Source organism: Macrosteles quadrilineatus, unplaced genomic scaffold, assembly GCF_028750875.1.
Source record: "Macrosteles quadrilineatus isolate MER2022 unplaced genomic scaffold, UCM_ALF_1.0 Scaffold_5__1_contigs__length_97177068, whole genome shotgun sequence".
In the NCBI taxonomy this organism is placed as follows: Eukaryota; Metazoa; Arthropoda; class Insecta; order Hemiptera; family Cicadellidae; genus Macrosteles; species Macrosteles quadrilineatus.
In genome coordinates, this window is record NW_026542598.1 from 15,990,376 (window position 1) to 16,010,979 (window position 20,604).

At 34.4% G+C, this 20,604-nt stretch overlaps 2 protein-coding genes across 2 annotated transcripts in view; one reads left to right on the plus strand and one right to left on the minus strand.

Moving 5' to 3' along the window:
• The first annotated feature begins 3,475 nt into the window (after positions 1–3,475).
• On the plus strand, positions 3,476–6,431 carry LOC128995161 (lethal(2)neighbour of Tid protein-like). Its single transcript, XM_054420079.1, has one exon. The coding sequence runs from the start codon at positions 3,650–3,652 to the stop codon at positions 4,946–4,948; it is 1,299 nt and encodes a 432-aa protein (XP_054276054.1). The 5' UTR covers positions 3,476–3,649; the 3' UTR covers positions 4,949–6,431.
• Positions 6,432–8,814: 2,383 nt separating this feature from the next.
• The window catches only part of LOC128993907 (tRNA pseudouridine(38/39) synthase-like), a 28,571-nt gene continuing 16,781 nt past the window's right edge, over positions 8,815–20,604 (minus strand). The window contains exons 5-9 of the mRNA XM_054418008.1: positions 20,053–20,206; positions 18,843–18,990; positions 16,657–16,803; positions 14,363–14,499; positions 8,815–8,930 (exon numbers count right to left, since the gene is read on the minus strand). Coding sequence (XP_054273983.1) covers positions 8,845–8,930; positions 14,363–14,499; positions 16,657–16,803; positions 18,843–18,990; positions 20,053–20,206 — 672 coding nt within the window. The 3' untranslated portion in view covers positions 8,815–8,844. The remainder of the gene's footprint in view (positions 8,931–14,362; positions 14,500–16,656; positions 16,804–18,842; positions 18,991–20,052; positions 20,207–20,604) is intronic.

Sequence of the window (20,604 nt, forward strand, 5' to 3'; positions counted from 1 at the left end):
TTCTGTACAGAAATATTGCAAAAAATAGTGTTATACAAATACTTTGAGTCCAACAAATAATACAAGTCTGTACACTCCTTTCTATATTTGTGATATTCAAATAGGTACAGCTAATAGGAAAATGTTTGAGCAAATCTGGGTCAAGTTAGTACAAATATTATAATTTGTAACAATAATTTGGTTTAGACAAAATAAATTGGTTTAACACGTTCGCTACCACAATTATATAAAATTTACGTTCGCATAGACCAGCGACGCAATTGTGCGTCGACTCGTTTCTCACAATAGACCACCGACGCATATTTGCGTCAGCTGATCATATTGAAATAGACTAACGACACACACTTGCGTCGGTGTTCAATGTTATTAATCAGCGTATTTCTTAGCAACGGTCTATTTTAAAGCCCTGATTTTATCGTATCAGTCTAGAGGGATATCTGCCGCGAATGTGCGTCGCTTGGTCTGTGGATATGACGATTGGTTACGTCACACAACAGTTGGCAACATTGTTGTTTACATTGTGCATTCCGCGACATCTCAGAACAGATGTAAACGTTATAAGCTTTGCAGTTTTGGCGAGTGTTTGGAGTTTCTTTATTTGTTTGAGTAAAAGCTTGAAACAACCAAATTTACAACGACGCTTAAACGTGCGTCGCCTGGTCTATTGAAACGAAAATGTGGGTAATCTTTTTATCTGGATTTTATTAAGACTGATCGACGCATATAATGGGCGTTTTAAAATTTGCTCAAAACGATAAATAAAAACAATATTTATTGCTTACTAATTCACTTAAGGTCAATATGAAGTCAATTAGTCCATTTAAACGATATTTCTCTTTTGGTCTGTTGGCAATGTTATTCCTATATCACTTGGTCTGTAAGCAACGTCATGATCATTCCTTTTGGTCTGTAGGAGTGACCGGACCGACGCATATGAGCGTCGCTCGGTATCGAACGTGTTCAACATTAATTCTTTGTTATTTCCCAATTTGCAAAAATGCAAGCTCTAGCCTAATTAAGACATTTCCAAACAACATGTTTCGAGATGTAATCCAAATGCATTTTAAGTAGGGGCCTAGTTTTGAATGTTTATAAAAAAACTATAAATTTGCATAAAGATTAATTATCCTCCTACACATGAGAGAAATGTTTACGCACGAGCCGTAGGCGAGTGTGGAAAGTTTGTCGAGTGCAGCAATGGCAGTTTGCACTTGTGTTACACATTATATTTACCCTACAGTTACCATAAAACATATAAATAATTAGTTGTTCAAACTCTGTTCAACACAAAATGCAAATGATTCAGTTTGGATCAGTGTCTATGGTTGTCGATAATATGGAACCCACCCAAATATGGACAGTAGGCCTAGGACATAAAAATGTTCTTTCCATTTATGATAATCCAACCTAACATAACCGCCACAAAGCGCTGTATAGCCTATCTGTAGCCTCCGGATAACACTTACCAAAGTACCGATTTGAACTTTGAATAACTTAGTTAACAAACATAGCCTAGAATCTATCACAAAGGGGAAAGAATGTTGACTCATCTCACTTAAGTTATGGTTAGACCAAGGAACATTATCACGGCAGTATGGTAATTGCCTCCAGGGTCCACAACTCTGGTCTCTCTTTCTCTCTCATCTGCTGTGATGTCGATGGCAATGTCGTCCAGAAAGGTTAGTCCTCTTAACTTATTGGTTCAAGACAATATTTAAAATAGAGACCAATTTGGGTTCAGGTCAAATTACAGCCTTTGCTCCAGGATCATCTATAAAATTAACATTGATGTCATCAGCAATGAATGATATAATCCAAGTCTAGTCTTACACCAAATACAAACAGCTCTAGAATATTTTACAGCACTTAAGTTTACGTCCTACACTCATTCCAATGAATATATTTCTTTAATACTTTCTTTCTTATTACTTGGCGACCATACAAAGTAGGTATTTTAAGCCAAGTACGAATGGAAATGAGTGTAGGATCAGGATGAGTGGCGCGATCTTGTAGTCTTGTTAGTGACTAAGGCCGACATTCCTTAGACACAGCTGTTAATTAATAGCCCATACAGCTAATGGCAACTAAGGGACCTACAGTTTATAGTGGAATCCGAACCACATTATTGCCTTGGTCTATATACGAATTGGTCTAATTATCTGGATAGTACTGCGGATAGTCGTAGTACTCACTCAAGCGGACGTTAATCCACACCAGGGAGTATCGCATCCACAGTGCATGCCTATAAATATCCACAATTCGTGACCTCCTAGTAGCTGAAGCTGGATTACAGGACGACGCCACCCGTCCCAGTCATAGGCCTATTGATTATTTCATTCGATAAACTTAGGCCTATATCAATTTTGGGTAATGTTAGGGTGAAACCTAACCTAACTAACGGAATGAAATATTCAAAATATTAAATAGTCTAACTTATGTATTATCTTTCATTTGAATGAATAAAGGACATAAACTAAAGTGCAGCCGAATATTTTTACATAAACAAATTCTTAAAGTTGACACTGGGTCAATGGGAATAAGAGACAATCCTAATAGCCTAGGGATATGCCTATTCAAACATTTGCTACAATATTGCTTGATGATTCAGAATTAGCCTACGAATAAGCTGTATCTTAAGTTCTTGTTGGTGTCTTACTTTACCTTCTTGTTGGTGACTTACCTAAAGTGTCTGTTATCATGTTGATTAGCCTACATAGCCTACCTATACAAATTATTTCACATTTTTTCCCTTAAAAACTATTGTTTGTAACACACGAGTCACCAATTTTCCTGTAAGCAAGGAAAGAAATAAAAAAGATAAATATTTACAATATAAAAGTTAGGTTAATAATAACTTAACGCTTGTCGCTTAGTCAAAATGGCCACGGCCACATTATTCATTGTCCGTCGGAATTCGGAATTAAATATTGCGACTCGTGAGTTGAGGAACTGAACGATGAATTAGAACAACTCCTTTTCAAGAGTAGCTCCGAAGAACGGGAGCTTGTCGATATACTGGGACTATTTCAGTGTCGACATAGTGAAACTATTTCATTGTCGACAATATGGGATGTCGACAATTTGTGGTGTCGATCATTTGCGACGTCGGTTATTTGGGATGTCGGTTAAGTGGGAATATTCCAGTGTCGACAAACTGGGAATAATTCAGTTTCGATCAATTTCTACGGTTGTCGATATTATGGAACCCACCCAACAAAACAGCTGTTTCAACCCTACTTGCGATGTTGCCACCTTGAAGGCCTCGGCCTGGAGTTAAAGGTGGCCGTGTATAGTCACGATAATCTAAACATGTTCGATACTTTTCCTAAATGTTGGCTATTCTAAGATTATTTTAATTTTATTTACGGTTTATGGTTTCTGCCTGATTCAATCAAAGTTCAATTCAGGTGGCAGAGTCGCAATGGCAATGACCAAGAGAAAAGAATAGTGAGCCTGCGCAGCCTGTCTGTCTCTGTCTGTCTGTCTGATGGAAAGTTCGTCTGCCAATGACGTGCTGTCTGCTGTGTTTCCAATCCAAACCAAAATAACTTAACCTAGAATGTAACTGGGACCGCCCGTATATCTACATTTATAATTTTAGAACGTTTGTGATTTTTGTAAAGTTTTTTGAGTTTTGTAAAGTGCAGTGATGGCCCCAAATAAGAAACAAAAATCTTCATCTCTTAATGATTTTTTCTCACGATTTAAAGTCACATGGAAGAAATGTTGTTCTTGGAACTATGCAATATCATTACTACTAGATCCACGAAATTTTCTGATCGTATCTGTGCTATTATTCATTTTTGAAATATTAGTCAATCTAATAGTAATAAGACACGTAAAGTACACTGAAATTGACTGGGTTGCTTATATGCAGGAAGTTGAAGGTGTAATAAATGGGACTCTTGACTATAGCAAACTGAAAGGTGATACTGGACCTTTGGTGTACCCAGCAGGTTTTGTTTATTTTTTTGGACTATTGTATTTTTTGACAGAACATGGTACAAATATTAGACTCGCTCAGTACATTTTTGCTGCTTTTTACTTAATCTTATTAGCGTTAGTATTTCGTATCTACTACAAAACCAAGAAAGTGCCTCCCTATGCTATACTCCTAGCATGTTGTACTTCGTACAGGATTCATTCCATATTTGTACTTCGAATGTTCAATGATGGTGTTGCGGTCATGCTTGTTTTTGCCGCTTTAAACTTATTCCTGGACAATAGATGGACCATAGGAAGCATATTCTACAGCCTTGCTGTATCCGTAAAAATGAACATTCTATTGTTTGCCCCGGCTTTACTAATAGCTTATTACTTTTCTCTTGGTGTAAAAGGAACAATCAAACAACTTACCATTTGTGGCTTCATTCAAGTGTTATTGGGCTTACCTTTCCTATTTACAAACCCTTATTCCTACATTAAAGGTTCTTTTGACTTAGGCCGTGTGTTTCTACATCAGTGGACTGTAAATTGGAGATTTTTGCCAGAAGAATTATTTGTTAACCGATACTTTCACATTTTGCTTCTAATAATTCATTTGACATTGATATGTGCATTTATAAATTCATGGAAAACCTACCTCAGCAGCTTTGCCACACTGAAGATAATAGAAGATGATGTCAAGCCGCAGCTGAAGAAAAGGAAAGAACGTGTCAACATGGACACTAGTTCACAGTTGTTTATCTTACCATTATTTACTTGCAACTTTTTAGGTGTAGCTTGTGCTCGCTCATTACATTACCAGTTTTATGTATGGTACTTTCACACTTTGCCTTATCTTCTTTGGTCTACTCCGTACACTCCAACATGGAAACTTATTATAATGGGTGTGATTGAGTTATGTTGGAATACTTATCCCTCAACTATACTCAGTAGTGCTGCTCTTCACGTTTCACACATAGCAATAGTGTTTGGTTTGTTCAGAGCAAAGTATAAAAAATCTTAAATTGCTAAACCGGTGTTGTACATTTATCAGGAATTACAACTGAAAGAGTGGTCTGTATTTCTCTAAGGCTGCGTTTACACGAGGCCTGTTGGAGGGCAGGGTAGGTGTACTTGCCTTTAGGTGACTTGAAAATTAGAGGCAAGTAACCTGCCTAGGCTTTACTGGCTTTGTGTAAACGGGGCTTTAGGAAGAATATGGAAAACATTTCTTGTAGCCTATTTAAATTAAATCAAGACTGTAGAGTTCAAGACTATGATGATGAGGTAAGTTCTTGATACTCCAAAATCATTTTTAGAATTACTGCAGGCCCTGGAATTACATAGCGACCTGGATTAACTTTATTTATATTTGGTAAATAAAATAATATGTAGTTGGCTGGTTAAAATGTATGTGGCCTATAACTTCATGAATGATAGCAATATATATACTTTTCTTTTACAAATTAAAATACCGGTATGCTAAAAAAGGTAAAAAAGTGTACAGTAAGAAGTTAGTGACAATGGCTGCACTTTAACTTACTTTACGTCCTACACCTAATACAATAACTATGAAAACATTAGGTAAAGTTTTAACTGTGATGTGGAAGTGCCTTATACCGAGGCCTAATATTTCACCACATAGTTTTTCGCCCCTTTTTTATAATGTGCTTTGTTTTATAATATGCGTGAGTGTACATAATTTAATACTTGTAAGAATTTAAATGCAAATCTAGTCAATTCACAAGAAGGATAGGTTATGAGCAACATTATCATTGTTTGCCAACAACAAATTATTATATATAAGTGGAACCATACAATTTGTATCCAGCCACTCAAATCTGATACACTAGATTTTTTAAAACAATGACATTGCCTAAAACAGTGAATACATTGTCTTTAATGTAGAATGTTTCAGCCCTTTTTTTAAGGATCAAATTACAACATAGCATTAGGCTATCCGGTAGGCTTAATTTAACTAAGCGCCAAAAGTATCCAGACAATGCTGGAATTGTGTAGAAAATATTCCCAATAAAAAAATAAATGTAATCAGTTACAAATGTATAACACTTTTTATTAAACTCCGTTGTTAATAAACTAGAATATCCGACAGTCTCATGTGCTTCTGCACAATTCTTAACAGTAGTCTTTTCATTTATTATATTTTATAAAGACATTTTGTTTAAAATATGTTATGATTGTAAATATTGAGTACCTAGTTACCGGTACAGTAGCTACTGAGTTTATTGTTTTCTTGACCCTTTTTTCTTCCTGCAGCCCTTCGATTCCTCATCTGATTATCTGAACTTTTTAGCACCACCACAACAAAGTGTTCCTTAACCCGCGGTATATGAATTTGGGTTTTGTACAAAATAAACCAATGTTTTCATTTAAGAAAAAATATCTTAGAATTATTGTTTGTAGACTACCACTGTTTGTACTATTTGTATAGTGTGATTATGTATAATATTCACAAATTTATGTAGAAAATTAACAATAAAATTATTTTGGACAGTTAGAAAGTGGAATTTTGATTTTATTCAGTACCGTAACCCCTAAATTTCTTAAGTTTTAATTTAAATCACACAATACAAAGTTATTAAAAATCATAGCATTTTAATAAAGCAAACTATATTATTAGCCTACACTTACCATCTATATATTAATAGTATTTAATTATTTCACAACGGATTGGTCTTTTTCACGAGTACCATGAAAATAGAAAATATTGTTGAAAATAGAAAAATAACCAGCAAGTGCAAGATTTACCAATAATAAATATACATAACTTAATGGTTTAAATACCTTCAGTCTCCAGTTTAAAAGTAATTTTCTGCCACCTAGGTTTCAGCATGTTGTTGTGCCATAAGGCTTCCAGTTTGAATAATATGTCGCAGAAATCACTTATTTTGAACTATGGAGACTGAAGGTACTTAAACAATTATATTAGTTCTTTAACAGTTCAGGGCAATTCCATGTCTCATGATGTAAAACATATGAGAATAATGGTTTGAGAAATTCTCAAGTATTGAATAGGTACATTTAGATTATGAGAAGAAAACGCCACCGAACTCTAAAAACCGGACAGACTGTTGCTTTGTAAAAATCGTACGTTGGCTAGCCTATATTCCAGCTAATCATAACTCTGTTAAGTGTTAAGAAAGGTTCTATATCATATTCTCATACTCATAATGTTGCATACATTTCCATCTTTGTAAAGGTTCTCAAGCCCAAAGTTATTGATTCAACCCACTTAATATTCAAGAAGCTGGGGTTTCTTTTGAGGCTTAAAACTTCATTAGTTTCCTATTTCAAACCTATCATGAGGCATTTCTGGGTGGAGACACAAACGTTTCCAAGATTGCGGGCATTCATTGTCTATGGCGATGTTGGGAATCTCCGAATGATGTTCCTGGGATGACCACTGACCGCTCCTTTCCACACACACACATTCTTTATATTTACTTTCTAGCCTATTCGGACGCTCTTATTAGGGTATTAGTAATGGAAGCATTGAAAGGAGTATTGCAGCTAAATATATTTGAATAACATTTATGAAAACATAATTTTTACATATTCTGATATTTGGTGTAAAAATATAATTTTTTATAATCCCTGTGTAATAACCCCATCAAGTAGAATGTTAATACCAAACCTCTAAAAAAACAAATTTTCCTTAAATATACTATAGCCACAATAACTCAAATGTTTAGGTTCATCAGTCTAAGATCCCACGATGTGTCCTAATAACTTGAAGTTTTGCAAATCACCTGCGTTTTTATTCCTGTTGAGCCATGAAAATAACTACCTTTGTTTGTTTGGAAATGGCTAGTACAGTATACTGTCTGCCAGTTATTGAGATTTTGTGAACGTGTTATGTGATGTTGTCAGTTAAGCGCGGGTGTAAAACGTTGACAAAAGACTGAATAAAGAGTGACTAAGACAGTTGACGATGGGTTGAAGAAAAAAAGTGAAATTGCCTGGGACATTTAAATTCCAAATAACATTTTATTGACAATTTTGAAAAACGCGGAGAGTATGTAGCTGAAGGTGGATTGAGCAATAAGAAAATAATGAGTTTAATGACGTGGATGAATGTGTTTTGAGGTAGGTTGTTAAAACAGTATCAAATAAAAAAAATCCTATATCAGGACCGATTTTGCCACTTTAATTGTAAAAACATTTACCAAATTACAAAAAATGGCTGATTTTGTGAAAAAATGCCATGACCACTTTTACTTAGCTTTTAAACTTTCTATTGAACAATACCTAGTTTAAAAACATTGAACAATAAATAGCTGAGTAATGAGGACTTTTACTTCTAGCCTACAGGCCAGGCAAAAATAAGGCTGAGCAGTATAGCTTCGCATCACTTTGCGCCTAAAAATTGTGATTTCTCAGCTAAGCTCATTATAGCATTATAGCTATTTACAATTTGATCTTTTTGAAGTTGACGTCTTTTAATAGGGAATTTCAAATTCTATATTAAAGTGTACTCAGAATTTTGTTGTTGAATAAGTCATTTTTTAGTGGTTTATAACAATTAAAATGGCTGCCAATTTTATTAAACTAAAAATATATTTAGAGACTTTTTTTTCTTAAAAAAATTAAAACAAAAAGGCAGCAACCTCACTAATGGGGCATTTGTGGAAAAATATTTTCTTCTTGACTTTGGTTTTATTTTTCCCCAATAAACCTATGGCTGTGTTTAAACTATTAAGTAAACTAAGGCCCTTTTTCATGCCATTTTTATTGTTGACGAGGTCTATTGAAACTTAGTTATTTAACAACCAATAAAGATTTATGATTTAAATTTGTTGTACCTATTTATGGGACCCAATATATAATTAAAACTTAGGTAGGTAGTTATAAAAAAAAAAAAACACTTTTGAGCCAGAACTTGTTTTTTATTCAGTTTATTTAAGCAGCCTTTTTATCTTCTTTTTTGAGGTTTATGTCGAGTCTTTTCTTTTCCACATAGTGAGCGATGCGAGCTTCCAAACTCTCTGTAAAAACATACAAAAATGTGAGAATAGATATCCAAGACATACAACTAATAAAATACCCCCGCTGCAGCAAACCTGCAGAGAAACCAAATTTCTATTTGCCTAATTCTTTTTCAACTAAAATATTTCCTAAAATAATGTCAGATTTATTTCCTAGGTTCAATGAGTTAATAGGATTGCTGTTGCAGGGAAGTAAATAAAGTGTTTTCAGATGATTGCTCGAAATGGAGTAATTGCAAAGTAAAGTAGTTATTAAAAAACGAATAAAAGTCATAATTTTCGATGAGTTTAAAAGACTCAACTCATAGATTACGTATTATAGATAGATATATATCATAGATTCATATTACCTATCAGTTCCATATAATCAAAATTTCTTGTAAATATTTTATCATTTTTAAAAGCTGATCTGGTTTTTTTTAACCAGATCTGCATCTGCATGGTACCACCCATTGTCACCAGTAGCCCACGTTTAAAAATTTCAGTAATTTTTTTATAGCGATTTTGTTTGCATTACTTAAGAATTACCTGATGTTCTGCATAACCTCTCTGTCACAATTGTATTTGCTACAATTGGCATTACTTTGGCTAGTTACCTGAGTTACTGTTATAGCGTAAATTATATTTACCTGAAAAAAATCAGAATTGAAAGGCCTAATGTTGTTCAGATGGATTTTTGTTTCCCTTAAATGTGAATAATGTGAATCCTTCAATGAAAGTTTTATTAAGCTTTCTTGGATGTAATCTTATTCTTTTAAAATCACTTGACTTTTATGAAAAACTATTAATGTCCTTGCCGTACCAGATTAATTCAGCCGTAAAGGGGTTTCCTTTGCCAATCATCGTAAAGTTAAGTCCATGTTTCCTACAAAATAGTAGCACTTTGACTAACAACATCCTTCTTCATTGTTTGTGGTAATCTTCATATAATAGGTGTTCTTCATTATACAGGTTGATAACGAAAGTAATTTAAAAAAGAAATCTCTATTTCTTCCACTTGGTGTCGTTCTATGACTATCCTATCCATGGTTAACACCCGGTTCTTTCAATGATTGCTCAAGAAATACAGTAGGCCTACTATATCAATCCATTTTTTCTTATTTGGTAAAAAACATCAAATTGTCCAGGCTTTCTCGATTTTATATTGTAATATGTACGAATGTAAATTAAAATAGTAAATATTTAATTTCAACAAAATCGGTAAATGTGTTTCACTGAATTGAAATAGTATATTACGTTACTAGTCCTGAAAATAAGTGTTTACGGGACGAGTGTGGTCGTTCCCGTGCGAGACAAAGTCGAGTACGGGATTACCTTACGAGTCCGGTACACACATTTTGAACGAGTTACGTACGATAATTTACGCCATACGACTAAATCCGTACAAATCCTTATATGTTTCCACCAACTAAAGGACTAACAATCACTAGTCATAAGCTCTAAGAGAGGTTATGTTTTTGTTTATAACCACTCACTGCCATCTAAATACAGTATAATCAGCTGATTGGTGTCCGGTAAAACTCTTTGCAGTACAGTAGTATGCAATGAAACCCCATTTGATTAAGCTGGCGGCAAACAGCTGTTTTCTGGACTAAATCCTTGCGTGGGAAGTTCGTCTAAATAATGTAGTGTGGCGTAAAATAAATAACAGCAATTAAATTATACAGCTGATCAAAATGTAAACAATTATGATCTTCATAGGGATAACATGGGAACTTTAACAGCCACTGGGGCAGAGCCCAAGGGACTATTTCAAAAATGTAAAGTCAGTTTGCAAATCTACGTGACACTCTTTCCAATAGATGAAATTGGTTAAGAAATGGCGGAGGAGTTCAACCGACAAAGTTTCATGTAGCGAATTAATTATATAGATAGCTTAGTAAATAACTTCTTAATCAGCATAATATGTGATATTAATTTTACGGGGTGTAAATAGTACAATGTTTCAAGTGTTATTAGACATTTATTTAATCTCTGTAATAGCTTAGTATGAAATAACAAGGTGTACAATGCACATCTGCAAAGTTAATGCTACATCTGTTTCTCTTAAATGAGATATATACTTGCAGTATCGATGGTACAATAAATTGGTTCATACAGTATAAATGGAATGTCTACTTGCAGTATCCAAACTTAATGGTATCTTTGGTTCACATTAACTTAATGGAATTCCTATTTGCAGTACCTATTCAAAGACTGCATTAATGGTACGTCTAGTGCAGAACTCAATATTCCGGTGACCCTAATTATTGGTTATTCATTTTGTATTAAATTATGCTCAATGATAATAATCCGATTGTTCTTCCCTTTTTCTTTGTAATGTGCTACTTTAGATGATTCGTTGACTAACATAATATGTTGCTACTTTTGTTTACCTTTTTATTGTTACTGGTATCTTCCAAATAATGTCATGGCGACCAATTAAGCTCTAAGGTCCATGTCAAATTCCTAAAAGTTTCAATTAAACTTAGAGAAAAGCTCTGTGGTCCAATGTAAGTACAATTTCAGATTTATACCTTCCCATGATTGGTTACTATGACTGTGCTAGATTTTGTGCCAATTGCTTTGTCAGCCGTTCGCAGGAGTGTAGTGAGTGAAAATTTAAAAACGTACGTTTTCAGGAAAAGCACTTTGCAAATTCTTTTCCCCTTTTTTCAAAACTTTTATTATTTTTTTTATTTCATTAACATTTGAAGTTTCATAAAATGTCCATGGTAACGCAATATCTTTGGTAGTTTCTTTTTAAAAGAGCATCTTTAGTTGAAAAACACAAAATCCTGTCACGACCATAACGGACGTTTAAATGAATATTAAAAATAGTTAATATTATTTTTATAACTATGTTTTGCTATAAACTAATTTACTTTTATGACCATTATACAATAAAAAGGTCACTGAGCTTTTGGTATATTTGGTCTTTCTAGAAAAAAATAAAAAAACTCAAAAAATTGAAAAAAAGCCAATAAAATCTTTTTAAGTTTGTATAACTCCGAAGAAACTTACCTAAGACCCGAAAAATCGTTATGTTTGTATATAGGTGTGCTTCTTTTATGTATAAAACATTGAAATATGACGATATTTTAATTTTTGAAATTTTTATGATAGAAATCATAAACGTGATGGTCAGGGACAAGCGGTACGGTCGTGAATTGTCGGGAATAATCTAAATCTTTCTAAACAATCCTTCAATTATCCTGTTAGTTATAATAAAAATATGTGTTTCAATTGAACTAAACTGTTAAATTTACAATTATATTAAAGTTATTGTCACGACCAAACACACTATAATCCATAATGCTGGATTGGTCGTGAAAAAACTCGCGATGGTCGTGAAACTTTGGTCGTGAAATTACGTGTTATTCGGCTCTGTTTTGGCGGTAGCCCTGCACCTCATGTTCGAGGATACAAAGTGGACTTCTACGTTATTCTAGCAATTGAAATATCTTATAAACAAAAATTAACACCATGTCTACTTCATCGAATGACTACGTACGGTCATGGACACACCAAAATTACAAAAAACACAATCTTTCCTATATTAATCTTGTAATTCCTCCTTTCAACTCGAAACGACCGGCACTACAATCCTGACGTACACCCCGAACTAGTCTCTGAAACCAACTGACTCCATCGACGCCAGGCTTGCCACTGTCGTGCTCCAAAGTTGAAAATTTTTCCCAAATGGTCGTGACGCCAAATCGAGGGACAGACTTATTTTGTCATGGTAGTCAGTTTGTAATGACAATAAAATTATAATATGCTCCTTTTTTGTAAGTTTAATAACCATTGATGACATAAAAATATGGCATTATATATTTCGGCATGAATAATTAGTCTAAAAACAGTGTGAAAGTTGGAAAATGTACCCTAGGGACACGTCATGGTCGTGAATTTCGAGACTTTAAAAATACGAAAAAAATACCTAGAACCTATTTAAAACCAAATAAATGTGTGTATCATGTTGCCCCCGTCCCAAAAAATATTAAAACACATAATAATAAACTACAAATCCAGTATCTACGAAGTAAAAGGCCAGGGACATGAAAACGTACGTTTTTAAATTTTCACTCTAGTATAAGAGCTTCGCTCCGCTCAATTAATAAATAACTTTATCTAAATCCAACTTAAAAATATCATTAAATAAGCAAACTACAGTATAACAGTTTATTATTCTCTATAAGAATAACATGGGAATTATGAATTTACAGTTTTTTACTTTCTTTGTACAGTATAACAAGGCTTCAATATCTTCACCATCTTCAATATCATTCGTTTTTCAAGCCATACAAAATGGTTTGGAAGAATGCTAAATTTATGATGAATAATATCAAATTTTTTGCTTAAAAATGTATAATATTGTTGAGTAACAAAACATATCTAGCCAAACCACCAACAAGTTGATTACTTACATTGCAATTTTGTAGTATACAGTATCAGTTTGTGTAAGATAACCTATGAATTACTAAGGTCACTTGTTTCCTGCACTGCTAATTCATCATAGATAACACTAACAATGTAACGTCCATATATTTTTTGTTGTTTCCATTATTCCAAACTAATAATTTTTCATAATTTTTTAAAAATTAAGGTGTCCCATGCCTTCAAAATAGTTAAGTGAGAAATGTGTATGTAGCCTTTTTATAGCAAGGGAGAAGCATGTGCAAACATGTATTTTCAAGTTCATAATATTTAGTGGAATGTATAATAAAGACTCTCTAAGGCTGAAAGCCCCACATGCCTGTACTTCAATTGTGGTGTGTTTTATGGCTCTAAACTTAACCGTTGCAGTTTCACACATTGAAAAATTGTTGCATCCACTAGGTATTATCGCTGAAATTGGACGGAAATAAAGCACTGCATAATAGGTGCCTGACATCAAAAGAACTATTAACACGTTCACTACTGATGACGTACATGTCAACAGGTATATGAATATATGATGTACATAATTATCAATCCGTCTATATATTAATAGGCAAGCATCATTCTTGAAAACCTTAAGAATTTTATAAACAAAAACACAGTGTATAGAGGCCTTAGATATATAATTTTTTAAACAAAAGGTATAAAAAATGAATGTAATAGTAGGAAGTTTTACTTTAAAATAAAGAAATTCTTAGAAGAAAAAGGAGGAATTATACAATTTAAAATATTGTGAATAGACAATAAAAGTTACTCACTGAGTCCATTCATTTTACTTGTACATTTATTAAGAAAGGAGATTTTGATTTGATTTGATTTAGGCTCATAAATAACCACATAAAATGAATTTAAAAGTTTTTCATGCATAGGCATGGCCTCAGGACTATGCAAGGGTTGACTTGTACTGAAACATTTAGTCCTGGGATCCAAACTCACAAAATTGCGGCCATGGATCCAAAGTCTGTCACACTACCAACTGAGCAACTAGCGTCATTAAATGTGTTACTTACCACATGTAGGCCGCTGCAAGAGAGGCGTATAGACTTTACCCTTGTTCCCTAGGATGAGTGCACTGCTTTGGCGACACACGGTTTGACCTTCCATCATGTGCTCAATACCTGCTATCATCTGACTCACCATTGTACTTCTGAAACACAATTTAAGCTGAATATATACCTGGAGGGGAGTGTTCATTGACTTGCTTCAAATTACAAAATTAATCTATTTATGTATCAAAAGCAACTTCTTTTCAATTGAACTGGATTAACCTAATGCTCCTTTACCACTCCAGTAAAAAAATGTTCATATCAGGGGTGCTTACGAACCGAGCACCATGTCTTAATCCCCAATAGGGTCACCCCATTATACCAGTGTTAAATGTTATAGTTTGTTGTAGTGTCCTGTACTCCACACATGACCCACCCGGTACCTGAATCTTCAGCGTCTGCCTCAATGGTTCTCTAATGTGTCACATTACCCTACACAAAAATTCATCAACTGCTTCGTTATTATAAAATACTAGCCGCTATACCTGCTATATTACTAGATATCTAGTACGATATATTTTTGGCGTTGATGCAAGTACAAAAATGCTGTAAAAATATGGTAATACTAAAGGCTTTTTTTTCAACAGTTACACTCTAAACACTAATTATCAACATTCCCATACTGCCATGTTAGGTTAGGTTACAACCGAAGTCACGAAAAACAGGAGAAAGGTCAATGAGAAGAGGGACTTCCTTTTGGAAAAGATGAATAATTAAATAACCAACAAATAGATATGTTAACATATGATAAGGGTTTAGGCTACAAATATTAACCAGTGTGAGGGTAATAAATCCCCTCATGTGCTTGGTTTAGGTATTTGTCTTGGTGCTCGGTTCGAGTGCGCCCCTTATCAGTACCGCCAATCAATTAATGTTACCTCTCCCAAAATTTCATTCCCTGGGTATTCAGGTTCTACACATGGTGTGTATTACCACTTATAGCAACAGATTACGCTATGGAGTATATGACTTAAGTTTCCTACTACTTATTTAGTCACAACAAAAACTAAGTCACGATGATCCTGTGTTTACTCTGGATTTGAGAGAAGATTTTTTATGATGGCCAACTCTAAGTTTCTTGTTTTCAACTGACACCTCAATACTCGTTTTGCTTTTACAAACAACAGACATATCACATGTTGCCAGGGGCGTCGTCCAAGGAGGGTTAAGGGGAGCCAATCATCTTTGAAAAGTGTTAAAGGTCACAGTTTTTGGGTATTTGAAGCGATTAGTTAGGATTTTGGGAAGTCCGCAGACTGAACTCAAACTCCGCCGGGTTAGCGTCATCTGTTGTCATAACTGATCAGTTACCATAAATGTTTTGTGTCTGTGTGTGTATCGTCATAGACAAAAAGAATTAAATATAGACTGTCAGCCATGCTGCGGTTACCATAGGTTCCAGCGCAATCCGCTGTAGTTTACACCGGCGTACGCCATAACTACGTGGCGCTCCAAGCGGTGTGCGCCAGAACCTATGGTAACTGCAGCACAGCTGACGGTCTATATTTAATTCTTTTTGTCTATGGTATCGTGTCTAAATGTCTATTAATTTTTACATGACTATTTGTTGACTATTTATTTATGACTATTTTTTAATGTCTATTTATTGTTAAACATGACGCTCTTCACACGAAGAAAGAAAACGTCCCTCGTACCGCCTCATGATGGCTCCACATAGGAGATGAAACTAATAATTAAATTAATAATTAAATGTATTGCTTAATAGCATATATTTGAACTTTTTTTAATTTTGGGAAGTTTAGAAGTTTTGACTTAAAGATTTATTTTCAAACTAAGCAGACATGTACCCTTTTGTATAAATTAATAATTAAAGTAAAAAGGTGTTGGAAACGTATGGAGAAATTTCTTACGTTGAGTAACTATAGTACGTTAAGTAACGTATCCATAGCAGACAGTGATTCAAGGCTTTTTAGGGCTATTTCTTTCTTAGTCGGCCCAGTGGAGAGCCGCATCAACTGAGTGTTTATTAAAAAATTGATTTTAAGAAACTGTAAACTTATAATGTATTATTGACCAGTAGAGTGAAAATTTGTTGGGACACTTTAGACACAATCAGAAATGAGGATTGTCACTGTCAGTTAACTCAATAATGGGAGAGAAACCTACATTTCTTGTAATTTGGGTATGTCAGCTATAAAGAAAGAGGCTTTAAGGTAAAATAACCTAAATAGTGAAATGCTTCACATTTTGATATGTCAGAGGTAGAACAGCTGTGCATATGACTATTTATAACTCACTTGACAGTATGTAGCGTCCACTGCTGTTGTAGGCTCTGCATCACACACTCCAGGTTATGTCTGTCTATCTCCCAATCTCCGTCAAACTCATACTCACAACGGAACAGCTGCAGTGGCTCTCCTATGGCGAGGCCGTACTGCGGCTTACTGCAACAGAGAATACTTGTGGTGCTCAATACCGATACCTGAAAAATCAATTCTCGATGCCAATACAATACCATGTTTTTATAATTTTACCAAATTTTCTTAATGGATTGATCTGATTATTTTACACCAACCCCTGTCTTTATGCCCATTAAGTATTTTGAGGCAATGGGGTGTTTTACAAGTAGAGAAAAAAATGCAAGCAGCGATGAATTTGAGAGTTTTGGTAGGTACTCATAAAAACTTTTATTCTCATACTCATTTTGGCAATAAATAGAACCACACCTTGCAGATATAGTTTTATTGTAAACCACATGGAAAACTAACAGTTGAAATATCACTGATTTTTTCAAACAAATTGATACATTTAGATTTAGATTTTACGTATTGTTTCAATATTACAATAAAACAGGGTTGCCACCTTAGGTAAGGGAAAAAACGGGACATGGCCCCCCTCCCCCAGTATTAACATAGGCTTAAATGCGGGCATAAGGAACCAAAATCAGAACTGTCCCGGCAGAATCGGGACGGGTGGCAACCCTGCAATAAAAGGACATTTACTTTAACACGTTCGCTACCGAGCGACGCACATTTGCGTCGGTCCGGTCACTCTTACAGACTAAAAGGAATGATCATGACGTTGCTTACAGACCAAGTGATATAGGAATAACATTGCCGACAGACCAAAAGAGAAATATCGTTTAAATGGACTAATTGACTTAATAATAACCTTAAGTGAATTAGTAAGCAATAAATATTGTTTTTATTTTTCGTTATGAGCGAATTTTAAAACGCCGCATATATGCGTCGGTCAGTCTATTTAACGAAATCCAGTTAAAAAGATTACATTTTCGTTTCAATAGACCAGGCGACGCACGTAAGCGTCGTTGTAAATTTGGTTGTTTCAAGCTTTTACATAAACAACTAAAGAAACTCCACTAAACACTAGCCAAAACTGCAAAGGTTATAACGTTTACATCTGTTCTGTGATGTCGCGGAATACACAATGTAAACAACAATGTTGCCAACTGTTGTGTGACGTAACCAATCGTCATATCCACGGACCAAGTGACGCACATTTGCGGCAGATATCCCTCTAGACCGATATGATAAAATCCGGGCTCTAAAATAGACCGTTGCTAAGAAATACGCTGTTTAATAACATTAGAATACCGACGCAAATGTGCGTCGTTAGTCCATTTCAATGTGACCAGCTGACGCAAATATGCGTCGGTGGTCTATTGTGAGAAACGAGTCGACGCACAATTGCGTCGCTGGTCTATGCGAACGTAAATTCCATATAATTGTGGTAGCGAACGTGTTAAAGTAAATATTCCAGAGCTAATTTTGGGTAAGATTTTGTCTACATGGCTATTACAATCTAAATGCTGATCAATAGTTAAGACGAGAAACTGAGCATTTCGTTTTGTTATAATTTGCTGAGAATTCAAATTTATCACTGGTTTTCTCTTATTTCTGTTTTGTTTTGTATAAAAATTAATACAATTAGTTTTTCTTACATTCACAAATATATTATGATCCTTGAGAAATTTATTGACGTTTTCTAATTCTAGTTTACAATTTACCTACTTCAGTTTCTTCTAAATTCTCCGATGATAATTTCAAGTTTGAATCATCGGCATATAAAATTAATTTTTAATTTGGTTTGAATAACAAGGCATTTTCCATGTATTTCATATAACATAAAAATAACAAAGGACCTAATATTGAACCTTGTGGGACGCCAAATTTAACGGGGCAAGTTTCTGAAGATATGCTAATAAGTTTATTTGAGTTTGATAGAAACGTTACTTCGACATACTGACTGCAGTCACAAAGATATGACTGAAACCAATTTAGAGACTTTTTAGATTTTCCTTAAGATTGTAATTTTTGTAATAAAATTGAGTGCTTTACACTGTCGGATTGATTTTTTGATACGAGCAGCTGATTCTAGTGTTGATAGGATTAGAGGTAAAGTGTACATATTATTAGATATATACAGATTAGAATAAAGTAATTTAAGCTGGTTCATATCATACCTCGGGCATTTTTCAATATCAAGCAAATGTTGAATAATTTCTGGGTTCTCAAGTTTCCTTCCAATTAAAACCAATACTCCAACTATGCATCTCACTTGATGCCACAAGAATCCTTTGCTAGTCAATGTGAATTCACACATGTCATAACCTGTAACAAACAAGTTTATCTTACCAAACCATCTCTGTTAACTAGCTGTTACTTGTTTCTAAATCATACAAACTGGGACGGTGGGGTCTTTCCGTAATCCAGCTACTATAGTTCGGCCGCTTAGAAAGCGACCTCCTCCAGCATTGGTTTAGCATTAGCGCGCAGGTCGTTTTCTAAGCGGCCGAACTATAGGAGGTTACAAATTGTGGATATTTATAGGCATTAATAATAATTAATTGGCTCTGCCATGGAGACCAATCAATATTTACTTTTGAAAACCTCACCTCAAAACTTTGGTAATCCACGGGGCGAAGCCTGAGGGGAACTCAAGTAAGTGAATAGAACTATGACGTTCCTAGATATATGGACCATCATTGTGGTTAATTTTGGCTATATTGGTTTAGTATTTTAGTCGTCACAGCTGAGATGTTGTTGAGATTTTTCGATTTTTGTAAAACAAATTTTTTTGCGGGTTAGGTGAAGATTTGTATGATTATGCGCAGCAAAAACAACCGTTTTCAATTCTGCAATACTGTTCTTTGGTCGAGGGCTGGAGTAGTTAATTTCATCCATTAGACATAAAAGAATCCATCAAAAAGCCTGGTTGTAAGATAAAATAGTAATAGTTTTCATTAAAAGTTAATACATGGGTAAATTATAGCAAGCCTGCGTTCTTAGCCAATTCCCAACAGATTTTGACCAAGATAAGATCATATCATCGGATTAGATGTTTTGTTTTAATTTTTGCTCATGTCAAAATATACTATTCTATTAATTTATCTTTGCAATGACGTGTAGCGTCCTTTTCCACTGTCTCTTCAAATACAATGTAATAATGTGAATTAAAGCAAAATGTGTATTTTAGCCCGTAGCGAAGTCACAAGTTCACTTCAGAGGGTTCATTTAGTAGTAGTAATGAAATACAAAGCTATGTCGGGAGAATAAATTTAATCTTGTAGTGGGTGACTCAAACATGGTAGGCCTAAAAGAAGTGTAAACAAACATTGTAAGCAAAAATTAGTGTTTATTGTTAGGAAAGCAAACAAAACATAAGTAGCCTACCTGGATTGTTGAGGGTAGAATTGGTAGATATGACTTTAATTCCAGCATTATCAACTGTACGGATAAACTCAATAACTCCATTAGCAACATCCATTTTGCAGAGATTTCGATAATCATGAGTGCCAATCAAAAATGCTGCGCCTTTCTCCATAGCCTGATAAAAATATATTTACAGTTAGTTATTGCTAATCCTAATTATTGTATTCATATTTACTTCAATTTTATTCATACATTCAGACTATTATATTCCCTTAAAGAAATTAAAATGGTTCTTACTAGTTGTGACAAATGTGTTTTTCTTATGAACAGGACTCGGAACTAAAACCAGGCTCAAAAGCAAATTTTGCAAAAGGGTCGAGTAGTAATTGGTGTTTTCACTTCTCGCATTATGTTGGCATAATGTTTATAAATCGGTTTGTAACTTAACAAATTTTTTTTTACTAAAAATAAATCTTTCCTTAGGGAGTAAAACACCTTTTTTAATCCCTAAGGAGTAACAGTCAGCTGTTGTAAGCAGTTGTAAATTTGGATTGTCAGCAATCCCATGCATTA